Below are 14474 nucleotides of genomic sequence, written 5' to 3'. Positions count from 1 at the left end.
TCATATGACGGAAATGAAACATGCACCATTATAAATAATGAAATACATAGACAATTCTATTTTGTTTCACACTGTTTATTGACAGAAAGACATATATGTCCACTGTTTACTATTTTAGAGGACTTAATTGGTACTTTTTTATTTTTTCTTCAAGGACTAATTAATTAGTCCAATATCAATATTTTCAAGAACTTCATTGTCATTTACTCTATTATATATTACTAATTTTATAACTAAAATATATTACGTGTCACTGTGTCACTCTCTCATCGCACTTAAAATCAAATTTATATCCTTCTCTTTCTCCCTCTCTTTCTCCATCTCTCATTCTTTCACTCACTCTATCTCTCTTACATATCATTACAATTACTAATTACAATTTTAACAATCAAAATATGTAACATGATATTCTTTAATTGAAATTAGAATTAAAATATGGTTATACTATATTATTAATTTGACAACCAAGATATATCACATATTACACTCTCATTAAAATTGGGATAAAATATTTTCTTTTAAAATTAATAAACTCTCTTCTCTATCTTTTTATCTATTTCTCTTCCTTTTTTTTTTCTCTATTCTTCTCACTTTATATATAACTTATATTTTATATTACTAATTTTATATTATTAATTTGATAAATCAAAACGTATCACGAAATTTTTTTTAATATAATTAAAATAAAATCTTTCCTTTTAAAGTTAACAAATTCTCTCTCACTTTTTTATAACTTTAATTTCACTCTATTAAACATTCACTTGGTTAGCATTCTCCTATGGAAAAACAAATTAAAATAAAAAAGGTTCTGTAAGTGTTAACGCTACTTGCGTAGATTGCAGATGCAGTGGTGGTAGCAAGATACCTAGAAGCCACTCTTGTGCTTCCTCCCATCAAGCCTTCCAACAATGGACCTACCATGTGCGTCTTCTATACATAAATCTCTACTTTAAATCATTTACATCATTATGACTTAAAATGCCCATTTTAGACCATAACATCGGTTTGAAAAAGTAAACTTGATTATTTCTAACTTTTGTCGTTACATCTTTTAGTACAACTCTAAGTGGATAGTTAAATACGACTCTAATATTGTGATGGTTTGTTGATGTTGATATTGTACTTAACACCTTTGAATTATGATCAGTGTATTATACGCATCTAAATTTTTTTAAAAATTAAGTATAATTAAGTTAAACAATAAATTTTAAAATAATATTAGGCATAATTTATTTTTATTAATGTGGTTTATATGATTTAGTTTAATTAAAATTAATAGATGTTAATTTGGTCATGTGAACCAATTTTGGATACTATATTGACTATAGTTAAAAGAAAAATACAAGTAAATAATAAAAATATTAAACAATGTGAATAATTGATATATCGAATTTTTATTTTATTAGGTGTGCAGATGATTATTCTAATATTAAGATTTAGGTGAGTAATTTAAAAATGTAGTGTGTTTTAATTTGATTAGTGATTGTTCATGTTGTTTAAGAAAGTTATTGGTTACCTAACATTATCTTTTTCAAAAACTAATGAAATATTTTAAAAAGTGAAGAACTAAATAAATTATTTTAAAATATAAAAAATAAATTAATTCATTAAATTTAATTAGAAATCAAAATAGAAATTACCTCTTTATATTATTTCTTCTTGCTCTTGTAACCACCACCAAGTGATTATGTTTTCTTCAGTTATCAGATGTCGTTTTTTGGCATCTTTGTTTCCTTGAAATTATATATTCAAATATATTTATTTGAATGTGTAATGTTGTCTAGTTGTCTACAATAATGTCTTATCTAAATACATTAATTTAAAAATGTTACCATAGGCGGAGAATAGTATATAAGAAGGGGGTCATGGCCACCCTTAATCATTATAATTTTTTTATTAAAAAGTATCTATACTTTTAAGTTTGGCCTCACCATTTCTTTACTTTGGTCGCCGTCATTTTAAAATTACTTTTATATTTTGGACTCAAAATATAATCTCATAAGATGTAACGGTAAAATGAAGCATTTAATTCAACAAAGGAGTTCAATTGTATTATAAACTAAGATTTGGATTATCTAAAATTTGAATTTTATTTTAAAAAATAAAGTGTGATCTCTAACCATCTAAAACTATAAAAAGATCCGACCAACATCCGAATTCTATAAACTATAAAGGATCCGGCCAACATCCAAAACTACTTTTTGGCCTAAAACATATGGAAAACTAAATTAATCAACAAATCAAATAATAAAAATAATTATCAGTAATGCAGACTCTAAATCTATAAGAGTGAATATCCAATTCGGTTGATAATATTTTTTGAAGGACTACGAGGTCTCAAACAAAAAAGAAATATAATTTTCGACCTTTGATATTTAATTTTTAATTTTTTGAAATTGATTAGTTCTTCTGTCAATATTTTCTATTAGTATTAATAGAATAAGCCTGTGTGGTATGTTAAACTGTTGATTTATCTATTAAGAACTAACTAAGATTAATAATTCTTTTTTGTTGAGAATTTCGTTATCTTTTAAGGATAATTATCAAGGCCGTTTAGTTTTTATTTTTATTTTTCTATAATCTTTTTAAATACATTAGCTAAATTTATTATGTAAAATTAAGAAATATTAGTCATTTTTAAATTGTTTTTACTAATAAAAATTAAATAAAAAATATATTAGTGAGTAATATATCACGTAAATATATTTTGAAAAGAAATTATTGACAAAGAGACTAATCAGTCTCATAAAAATAAAAATCAAGAGCAAAAAAAATTTTATTTTTTGATGATTTCGTTCACTCGTTGTCATTTGAAGTAAATGTCAGCATCGTTTAAGATTTTTTTTTCTCGATTTTAGAAAAGGATAACATTCACCTAAGCTCTTTTATGCTTTTATTTTTGATAAATTAAAAGATAAGTGAAAAAAGAACACGTGTTAAGGTTTATAATAATAATAATAAATTATTATTATTATTCTGTCTGGGCTCAACCGAGGTATAAGATTCCTTTGGCGACTGCTCGGTGTTGGGATGAGCTATACGTCGTCTTGAAGAGGGCGGTGAAAAACCTTGACAATACGAAACACGGCAGCGGGAGCACCTGCAAAAAGCACTCGGACGCTCAAGTCAGTGCAAGATATTAAGAGAATAATGTGAATGAGATAATGAAATGTATTTTTTAACCTGTCCTCTTCTGGGTTACTTGGTTTGTTTATATAGGCGAGTTGAGTGTTATCCTTTCATCGTTAGTTCCGATTTTCGTAATTGTGAGGTGAGTGCCGTTTTTATTATTGTTAACGGACTAGAGATGGTGTTTTGACTTGCTTTCAAGTTGTGTTGAATTTTACTGTGTTGATATCTCTGACTTTTTTAGTCGGTTATGATCTACACCACGTTTTAGGGTACACATCATAGCTTGTCTGGCTTTGTCTCAAAAAGTGTCAGGCAAGCTTTTACGATCGGCTAGTTCAGATGATTTTCCTGCGCGATCTTGTTTTTTGGTTGTTCTCATGTTGGATTGGGTTTTCGTAACTTGGGCTTTCGTTTGAGTATTAACAATGGAAAGAAGTGAGGAAGAGATATGGGTAGCACTAGAGGAAAGTTAAAAGACTTTTTACCTTGTGAATCGTGTTTTCATTAATTTGCCCTCTCACCGCTTGGGTTTTCAAGGCCTAGAGCGGTTATTACTTTTATTCCCACTAAGTTAGTGAGTTGTAATAATAGTTGTTGCATTCTCAACATTCTGCTCTTTCGAATGCTTCCTTCTTGTTGACCCTTCATGACTTCTAAAGGTTAGTTTCCCTCTCTTTATCATTTTTCTTTCTATTTTTTGCAATGGCGAGAGAGAAAGAGAAAGAAAAGCTGAAAGTGGTTGAGGTAAAGAAAGATAACCCTTATCATTGGGTGCATGATGACGTTAGGACCCGTTCGTCGTCTTATACGAGTGTTGAGTCAATGTGTGAACTGGGGGGGTTTAAAATTTGTGAAAGATGGTTCTGGTGTGTCAGTTGAGCTTTTCCCCTGTTCTGGTGAGGATAGGGTTTGTGAGAGGAGGGATAATTGGCAGTATTTTTACATGTATACTCCCTGTCTAACTGAACTGCGCGTAAGTTTTCCCTTTTCTGATTTTGAGTGTGATGTCTTGACTCAATTTAACTGCGCGCCTTCGCAGTTGCATCCAAACTCTTAGGAATTTCTTCGCGCCTTTCAGTGTTTGATGGAGTTTCTTTCTTTTCCTTGCTCTCTGTCTGTATTCTTCTCGTTGTTTCAGTCCAAAGGAGTTCAGAAAGGTTTGTGGGTTTGCCTTAGCAACTTTCCTGGCCGCTCCCTTTTTTTTGCTTTACAAGTCTTCTTTTAAGAACTTTAAATCCCTTTTTGTTAAAGTTCGGTCGGTTGAGGCCGAGTATCCGTTTTACTTAGACGATGAGCTTATTGAAATGTTTCCTCTTTATTAGTGTTCTGAACTGAACCAAATTCTTGAGGCTACTGAGCGGAGTAAAGAGGAAGACTTTTTTTTAGATTTTCTGATAGAAAGCTTTGCTGCCGGAGAGTGGTTGTCTATTCCTAAGCTCTTGCGTTTGTATGACTCGGTGATAGTGAGGGTTTGAAAACTTAGATAAGTAATATTTTTGGTCTGTTGTTGGTTGTGTTAATGTTGTATTTCTTTCTAACATACCTGCTTTGCGCCTGTAGGTGGACGAGTCCCCCATCTTGATCCTTCTCGGTTCCAGTCTTTCCTGAAAAAGAAAAGAGAGAGAGATGCAGGTGGCTCAGGGACTCCGAAGGAGGGCGGTGGTGAGGCTGCTCAATCTACTACTCAGCTGACATCTTCATACAAGAGGAAAAGAGATGATACTGAGAACTCTTTGGAAGTTATTTCTGAAGGTGACAGGGAGGGCGTTGGTAGTAGTAAGTCCGTATTTGATCGACAAAAAAGGCTTCACGGTTTTATCCCTGGCACAAGTCCTCACTCTTTGTGGAGTGAGCAATTTTTCATTGCCGAGCTTTCGGATAGGGTTTCTCAGTATCCTGGTGATATGCTCATGACTCGTCGTGTCGGTATGGAGGGTATGGGAAAGTTTATCCAGGTCGGTTTGTATATGCATATGTGTAATTTTCTTTCATTCTCGTTTGTTCTTTATTTATGTTTTTTGTGTGTTTCTGTTGTAGGTCGTTGCCTCGCGGTTGATGTGTGTTGGTCATACTACTGAGCTGGTCGGGGATGAGCAGCAAGTTTTTGTGGAAAGGGTTGCTGAGCTAGAAAAATTGCTTAAGGACATGGATACTGAGATAGAGGAGTCGTTGAAGGAGAAAGACGACGTTACTGTGGATGTTACAGCGAAGATGAAGGAGTCTGAGGACAAGGTTGTTCGTCTTAGAGATCAGATTCGACTTCTACAAACAGAAATAAAAGATAGTGATAAGACTAAAGGACAGCTGACTTCCAGATTGCTGTTTTAGCCCCTGAGTTTGATTGGGGTCGGCTGGATGTGACCAAAATAGTCATTGATGGGAAGCTTGTTGTGGACGGGATTGTGGAGGATCACGACGAGAACGTCCCGCCTTCTTGTTTATGTATTTGTATTTCTGTGACTATGACTTGTGTATTTTGATGTTTGTTTGTCGTTTTGAACTTAAGTAACCTTTATTTGAGCTGACCAAGCTCGGGTCAGTTTGACAATCTGGTATTTGGATAATATATAGTTATGACTGCTTGGTTTGATAATTTTGTATTCAGAAGTAGGATAGAAAAAATAGGAATAGATCGGTTATTCATATATCATTGTGTTTCTCTAAATTCGACAATTTTACAAGTTGGGCGTCTGGCCTCGTTAAAACCCTCCTTAGGTAAAACCCTTATATGGGAAAAAAACCGCTAAGGGGGAAAAAGTGTACCTTTATCCGCGGATTTGTACAAGTTATGATATATACAACTTTAATGAAGATATATTCCAGTTTCTTGATAATGGGTCGCCTTACAGTGTTTGGAGTTGGTAAGCCCCCACTCCGAGCACTTTTGAAATCCGAAATGGTCCTTCCCAATTTGCGGTGAGTTTCCCGTGAGATGGGGGTCGTCTTGCCTCCTCGGTTCTCTGAGGACCAGGTCACCTTCGTTGAACGTCCTGGGTACTACTCTTTTGTTGTGCCTTATTTCTACTTGTTGTTTCATTGCTCTTTGTTTAATAGCAGCGATGTCCCTATCTTCCTCCACGAGGTCTAGCTCGGCCTTTCTTGTATCTATATTATGATTGTGATGGTAAAACTCGAACCTTAGTGTGGGGATGCTGACCTCGACTAGTATCAGGGCCTCTGTTCCATAGACAAGTTTGAATGGGGTTTCGCCTGTTGTAGTTTGTATCGTCGTGTTATAGCTCCATAGTATTTCTGGGATCAAATCTGCCCATTCACCTTTTGCATCGCTGAGCTTTTTTCTCATTGCCTGCAATATTATTCGGTTAGCAGCTTCGGCTTGCCCAGTTGTTTGTGGGTGTTCGACCGAGCTAAAATGGTGCTGTATGTTAAAATTTTTCAAAAATGATGCAAGTATATTATCTGTAAATTGTCTACCATTATCCGATATTATTTCCCTTGGTATTCCGAACCGGCATATGATGTTTTTCCATATGAAAGATCGTACCTTCTCAGCCGTTATTCTTGCTAGTGATTGTGCTTCTATCCATTTTAAGAAATAATCTATTGAAACCAAAAGAAATTTTACCTCACCTAGCGCTATTGGAAATGGGCCGAGGATATCGAGCCCCCATCTGTAGAAAGGCCAGCTTACTTCCATACTGTGCATTACCTCAGCGGGCTTCATGGAGATAGCGGCATGCTTTTGACAGTTGTCGCAGGTTTTGACCTTTGTTATGCTGTCTCTCTTCATCGTTGGCCAGTAATATCCTGTTCGGATAATCTTTGTTGCCAGAGCTTGTCCTCCTATGTGGTTTTCACATACGCCCTCGTGGACCTCGTTCATTACTTCATTTGCTTTGTCTTTGCCGAGGCATTTCAGTAATGGGTATGAGAAACCACGCCTGTATAGCTCTCCTGATACTGTTGTAAAAAGACTTGCTTTTTGTCTAAAGTTTTGAGGGTTGGTCTTGTTGTTGGGTATGATTCCTACTTTAATGTATTAAAGAAAAGGTATTCTCCAGTCATTTGTATGAATGGTGTTTATCATGTACAATGATTCGATGCTAGGTTTTTCTAGTGTAAGTTGTGATAGTGTCGATGTGTGTGTGCTTGCTCTAGTGGTAGCGAGCTTAGATAATATATCTGCCCTATTGTTGTTCTCTCTATGCACGTGTAATATGATAAATTTATCGAATTTTGAAATAAGATCCTTTGCTACGAGCCAATACCGCTCTAACAAAGGATCTTTTACCTGGAAGTCTCCTTTGATTTGTTGAACCACTAAGAGGGAGTCACAATATACTACTAGGCTTTGTACTTGGAAGCTGAGGGCGAGCTTGAGACCTGCTATTAGCGCCTCGTATTCGGCTTGGTTATTGCTTGCTGAGAAGTGGAATTGAAGTGATAGCTCGGCCATTACTGTTTCTCCCTCCTTTAATACTATCCCGTCTCCACTTCCTTCTCGGTTTGATGCGCCATCTACTTGCAATTCCCAAGTCTTCTCGTAGTGTTGCTCATCAGGTGTGAGCTCGAAAACGAAGTCCGCCAGGATTTGTGACTTCAGAGCTGGTCTTGATTGAAACTGAATATCAAACTCAGAAAGTTCGATGGACCACTTGGTCAATCATCCCGCTAGTGCTACGGCTAGTTATTCTATTTTAGGGTATCTTCTTTCTGTTGGCTGCATGACTCTGCTGACAAAGTATACTAGCTTTTGTGTTTTTCCTGCCTCAGTGACAAGAACCGAGCTTATAGAGTAAATGGAAACAGATAAATATAAATATACGAGTTTACCAACTTCTGGGCTTTGTAGTACTGGTGGTGAAGACAGGGTGGCTTTAAGTTTGGCAAATTCCGTCTCGCATTCCTTTGTCCACTCGAATTTTTTACCTTTTGATATCGTTTGGAAAAAGTGATATGATCGGTTTGATACCGTTGGCAAAAATCTTGACAAGGCGGCCACTCTCCGTGCTAGTTGTTGTACTTCCTTTATTGTTTTCAAACTTGCCATATTAAGTATTGCCTCACATTTCTCAGAGTTTGCTTCGATTCCCCGTGAAGTCAGCATAAAGCCGAGAAACTTGCCTCCTTGTACCCCAAAAGCACATTTCTATGGATTGAGTCTCATGTTATATGCTCGAATCTGACTGAATATTTCCTTGAGGTCTTCACAGTGCGATCTTTCTGGTATGGTCTTGGCGACCATATTGTCCACGTAGATTTCCATATTTCGACCTATCTGTTGATGGAATACCTTGTCCATTAGTCGTTGATATGTTGCACCTGCATTCTTTAGACCAAATGGCATTACTCTATAACAAAAATTCCCATGTTCAGTTATGAAAGCTATTTTGCTCTGGTCTTCTGGATGCATAAGGATCTGGTTGTAACCAGAGTATGCATCCATGAAGCTTAAGCTTTTAAATCCTGACACATTATCTACCAGTTTGTCGATACACGGTAGTGGGTAGGCATCTTTCGGACATGCCTTGTTGAGGTTTGTAAAGTCGACGCACATGCACCATTTACCTGAATTTTTTCTTACCATTACCACGTTCGAGAGCCACGTGGTGAAGCAGATTTCCTTGATGAAGTCGGCACTAAGTAACCTCTTAGTTTTTTCTAACGCTGCCTTTGCTTTTTCCGCCCCGAGATTCCTCTTCTTTTGAGCTATAGGTCAGATCGTTCTGTTGATGGAGAGCTTGTGGCAAATGATGTTTGGGTCTATTCCTGGCATATCTGCCGGGGTCCAGGCAAATAGATCGGCGTTGTCTTGTAGTACCTTTATAAGCTCCAATTGTTCTTGTCCTTGAAGGGCTCGGCCGATGTAGGTGAACTGTTCTGATTTCGATGTTAGGGAAACTTTTTGAGCTTGTGCGCTGGTTGAGGTCTTTCTTGGGTGTCCTCTCGAGGGTCGAGCTCTGCTAGGGTTAGTACTTCGTTCGTGCTGTTGATGGCCTTGACCTCTTGTTGGTATTTTTGTCTTGTGTCGATTTTTTTTAGGCTTGCATTGTAACACTGCCGAGCTTGTTGGCGGTCCGAGTGGAGTGTTGCTATCTTGCCATCCTATGCCTGAAACTTAACACATAAATGTAAGATAGACACTACTGCCTTGAACATGTTCAGAGCGGATCTTCCGAGGATAATATTGTAAGAACTGGGACAGTCGACTATAAGATATTGGATATCAATGGTCTATGATAATGGGGTGTCCCCTATTATCGTTTTTAGCCATATATAGCCTTTAATTGGGACCCTTTCTCCAGAGAACCCTACCAGTTCTCCGGATGAAAGTTGCATGGTTCTTTCAGAAAGTTTCATTTTTTGGAATGTAGAATAAAAAAGTACTTCTGCGCTACTACCTGGGTTCAAAAGGACTTTTCTTACCAATAGTTCGCCTATTTGCATGAAAATCACCACTGGATCGTCTAAGTTCGGGATGGCCGAAGACATGTCTGTCTGGCTGAAAGTGATTTTGAGATCGGTTGTATCTTTGTTGCTTGGTGGTACTGTCCCTTCAATTGTCAGCATTGCTCGGTAGCTTTGTTTGTGTGCCGAGTTTGTTTCGCCTCCCCCGGCAAATCCTCCGGATATGCAGTTTATGATCCCTTTTCGGTGGATTAGGGTTGGACCATCTATTGTCATCTTTTTCTTCCGAAGTTTGTCGACGATCTTCTCGGTCTCGAATGTCTTCCTTGTTTCTTCTTCCTTCAACATATTTGTCCAAGAGGCCTTGCCGGGCTAACCTCCCTAGTAAGTCTTTGGCGATCACACATTCGTCCGTCGTCTGCCCATACTTTTGATGGAAAGCACAGTGTTTGCTTTTGTCTACAAATCATTGATCCTGGTAACTTCCTGCCCGGGCTGGAGGTTTTATTATTTTAGCGTTGAGGATCTCTTTTCTTATTTTTTCTCTCTGTGTTGAATCTGGTGTAATTGTCAAATTTTGGGGTGAGCTTGAATGACTTCCTTGGTTCCTTGTTGTTTTGCGATCTTATGGTCTTATCTTCTTCTTTCCTAGGTGTTTTCTGTCCGTTCTTTCGGCCTCACAGAGTTCTTCAATCTCCATTTGTCCGGCTTCTCTTTCTCAAAACTCTTCCAGTGTCTTCGGTTTAGTCACCACGATTGTCTCCCGGAACTTACCGGGTCTGAGGCCGGCCTTAAGGGCATGCAGGTGGACTGCTGGGTCCAGATCTGGTATTTCCATGGTTGCTTCAGCAAATCTGGTCATGTATTCTTTTAAGCTTTCGTGTTATCCTTGCCGGATGGTACCAAGGTAATCCAATCCGTGTACGTATATCCTTGAAGCTGCGAAGTAGTCAATGAAGGACCTTGCCAACTCTTCAAATGAAAAGATCGATCCTACAGACAGCTTAGAAAACCAAAGTAATGCAGCACTATCAAGGTAAGTAGGAAAGGCTCGACAGAGTACAGGTTTATTGTTAGCGCTGTTAAAAAACATCATGGATTGAAATTTTTTAACATGAGCACGGGGGTCACCAATCCCCTTATATGGCTCAAGAGTAGTGGATAGCACGAAATTTTTTGGCATCTGAAAGTTGGTGATCTCTTCGGAGAATGGGTTGTCAAAGGTCAGCTTCTCATTTGGCGGATTGAGGCACAATGGATCGATATTGCTTTGAGTTGAGCCTTTGGAGTTTCCTTCCTCATGCTTTCCGGCATTGTTGTTGACGGTAAGTTCGGCTATCCTTCGGACTTTTGCTTGAAGTTCAGCAATTTGAGCTAAGAGCTCTGCTTGCATGGGTTGATGAACCCCATTGTTAGCCATAGTTAAGGATCGGAGATCCTGTAAAAGAAAAGAAATAAAAAACTAGGTAAAGAAAATAGTGGAGTTAGATGAGTTTTTTTCGGCCCCACGGTAGACGCCAAATGTTCCGTCCGGGCTCAACCGAGGTATAAGACTCCTTTGGCGACTGCTCGGTCTTGGGATGAGCTATATGTCGTCTTGAAGAGGGTGGTGGAAAACCTCGGCAATACGAAACTCGGCGGCGGGAGCACCTGCAAAAAGCACTCCGACGCTCAAGTCAGTGCAAGATATTAAGAGAATAATGCGAATAAGATAATGAAATGTATTTTTTAACCTGTCCTCTTCTGGGTTACTTAGTTTGTTTATATAGGCGAGTTGAGTGTTATCCTTTCATCGTTAGTTCCGATTTTCGTGGTTGTGAGGTGAGTGCTGTTTTTGTTATTGTTAACGGACTAGAGATGGTGTTTTGACTTGCTTTCAAGTTGTGTTGAATTCTCCTGCATTGATATCTCCGACTTTTTTGGTCGGTTAAGATTTATACCACGTTTTAGGTTCCACTTCAATAATAATAATAAACAAATGGTTGATAATGTGCATCTTAATTTGGACAACATATTCCGATCCCTACTCGAATTTTAGGATTCTATAATTGGATGTTTATTGAGCATCTCCATTGTTGTATAAGCTAGATTAATTTGATGAAGAATGAACTGAGTAACTAGACACAGATCTCGATTCCATATTTACTACTCAAAAATTCAAATTTATGACTTTTAACCCTTGAGAGATACAGTGCTCTAATCCAATTACTTAGTCAAATATTTTGATTTGTGAATCTTCTCCCTTTCACACATTAATTTTTGCATATGTATGCTGTGCTGCATTAGGAGATCTTGATGTCAAAAAGTGAGAACTGAGAAGGGAAAATTACTTGGCTCCAAAAATTCTGAGCTTAATAAGGTATTGATTTCTATGTTCTAAGAGCGCCATCTACGAGACTTCCATTCTTGACCTATTCTACACCAATGTTGCTGGGATGAGAATAGCCTCAAGAAAATCATATACTTGTTCCGAATAAGAGAGCAAGTCCATTAGCTTCAACCTTTGATTACATGTCTCCTTACATATCCCAGAAGAGTCATTTTGTTTACTCATGCTTCTGTTAAATTACTCTTGAACCTATTCCCTTAACTCCCTTTCTCTCTCCCAAAGGGGAAAAAATTTGAGAAAAAGAGCACCGGGGTCAACATCAATAATGGAATGGTGATTGTTTAATTTTAATAAGCGGATGTCTACCAAGATATTTTTGTTCATTATGAACCATCTGCTGATATCTGCCTTTCATATTTAGAACAGTTTAAAATACTCCACTTATGCAAATTGCATTCAAGTATGTTAAATTATTAATTTATCGATGTACACAAAGAAAGAAAACAAAAAAGTTAAGATTTCACTGAAAAACCAGCTAAAAGAAAACCAACTTGAACCAATTAGTTGAAAAATAAGTCTGTTACAGAAAAAAAACCTATTACCCCAATTTTTTTAATTTCAAAATCAAAAATAAAAAAAAATTTAGTTAACTTACACTGGAGTTGACTCCCTAAACTTTTTCAAAAAGTTAAAACGGATACTATAAACCGGAATTATATATAAAAAAACTCTCGCAAGGTCTTATAAATCATAACACCTGTGCATATTTGAAGCTATTGATCACCGGAACCAATATACTAATTGTGAGAAGCCAGCAGTAGTAAGACATTGAACCATGCTAGCAAATCCAGTTTTCTTCAGGTATAAGAAAGAATTCATATCTACATGAACCCATACTGCTTGCTAATGGGGATTACAATTCTAAAGTAAGATGAAAATACGTTGTTTTCCTTGTATATAACATGTTCCAGAAAATTGATGATTATACGTTGTGGCAATAGATCAGAATCAAGTTTTGCGTATATACATATCTTCATCTTATGGAATTGGAGTGAAAATTTGTGATGTTTATATATTAAACCAACTGATAATTTCGCCATGTTATAATGTCACAAATTGGGCCATACTCGTAAACGCAACAACAATGCAAGATACTGAAAGCACCAAAACCGTGCAATAACAAATACGAATGACTAGGGATATGCAAAAAAATTGGTTTCACCGAACTGAATTGAAACTAAACTGGAACTGTTTTAAATTAACCAATTTTTTTAAATAAAAAATTGTACTAAAACCATAATTTTTATGAAAACCAATTTATCAAAAATCAGTTTTTATGGTTCAGTTTAGTTTTAAACCAAATTAAAACTGGTTTTATTTAAACTCAAATTAATTTACATACTCTTTCTTTCTCTCCCCTCCTCTCTCCTTTTCCTTTCCTCCTTCTCTCTTCCTTTCTCTCCCTCTCTCTCTATCCATTTTCCCTCTCTCCCCCTCCCATCTCTCTTCATCTCTCTCTCCTTTCCCTCCTCTCTTCCTCTCTCTCCCCCCCCCCTCTTTTTTCCTCTCTCCTCTTTCTTTCCCTCCTCTCTCTCTCCATTTTTTCTCGCTCTCTCCCTCTCTTTCCTTTTTCTCCCCTCCCTCCCTCCCTTCTCTCTCTCTCTTTTCCCTCTCTCCCCTTTATGTTTCTCTCTCTCCTCTCCCTCTTCTCTATCTTTTCTCTCTCCCTCTTTTTTCCAAAACAAGAGAGAGAAGGAGAGAGAAAAGAGAAAAAAAGGGAAGGAGAGATAAGAAAAAGAGAGAGAAAGAGGAGGAGAGAAAGGAGGAGAAGAAAGAGCACAAGAGAGAGAGAAAGTGAGAGACAGAGAAAGAGAGAGGGAGAAAAGGAGAGATAGATAGAGAGGAAGAGGGATAGGGGAGAGAGAAAGTGATAGAGGGAGAAAAGGAAGAAGAAAGAGAGAGGGAGATAGATAGAGAGGAAGAGGGATAGGGGAGAGAGAAAGTGATAGAGAGAGAAAAGGAAGAGGAGAGAGAGGGAGAGAAGAGGAGAAAGAGAGGAAGAAGGGTAGAAAGAGAAAGAGGGAGAGGAGGGAGAGAGAGGACGGGGAGAGAGAGGAGGAGAGATGGTAAGAAAGAGAATGTAAAATCTAATTTTATATATGTTAAGAGAGAGAGGGGGAAAGAGAGAAAGGAAGGGGAGAGAAAAGGAGAAGAGGGAAAGAGAGAGAAAAAAAGATGAGGGATAGAGGAGAGAGAGAATAAGAGAAAGGGATAAAGAGAGAGAGAGAGAGAATAAGAGAAAGGGAGAGAAAGAGAAAGACAAAGAGAAGGGAGAAAGGGGAATGGTGAGAGAGAGAAAAGGAAGAGAGAGAAAAAGAGAGAGAAGAGGGGAAGGAGAGAGAGGAGGGGGAGAGAGAGTGGGAGAGAGAAAGAGAGAAGGGGGAGAGGGAGAGGGAGAGGGAGAGAGGGAGAGAAAGAAGGAGAGAGAGAAAATGTAAAACTAATTTTATATTATGTTAAAAGTTAAAACTAATTTTAGCCTATAAATTAGTTTAAACTGGTTTTTTCTATTAAAACTAGTTTTATTTTTATAAACTGGTTTAATCTGGTACAACCAATTTTTTATTTGACAAAATAGTTTGGT

The 14474-nt window shown here is 37.2% G+C and overlaps 1 protein-coding gene across 1 annotated transcript; it reads right to left on the bottom strand.

The window, feature by feature from the left end:
• Positions 1-5935: 5935 nt before the first annotated feature.
• LOC112733760 (uncharacterized) lies at positions 5936-8200 on the bottom strand. Its single transcript, XM_025782842.1, has 3 exons — positions 7919-8200; positions 7477-7714; positions 5936-7119 (listed from the first exon to the last, which is right to left on the bottom strand). Exons 1-3 carry the CDS (start codon positions 8198-8200, stop codon positions 5936-5938), a joined length of 1704 nt encoding a protein of 567 aa, XP_025638627.1.
• Positions 8201-14474: the final 6274 nt, after the last annotated feature.

This window comes from Arachis hypogaea, chromosome 13 (assembly GCF_003086295.3).
Source record: "Arachis hypogaea cultivar Tifrunner chromosome 13, arahy.Tifrunner.gnm2.J5K5, whole genome shotgun sequence".
Classification (NCBI taxonomy): domain Eukaryota; kingdom Viridiplantae; phylum Streptophyta; class Magnoliopsida; order Fabales; family Fabaceae; genus Arachis; species Arachis hypogaea.
This window is presented reverse-complemented; position numbering and strand designations above follow the sequence as displayed.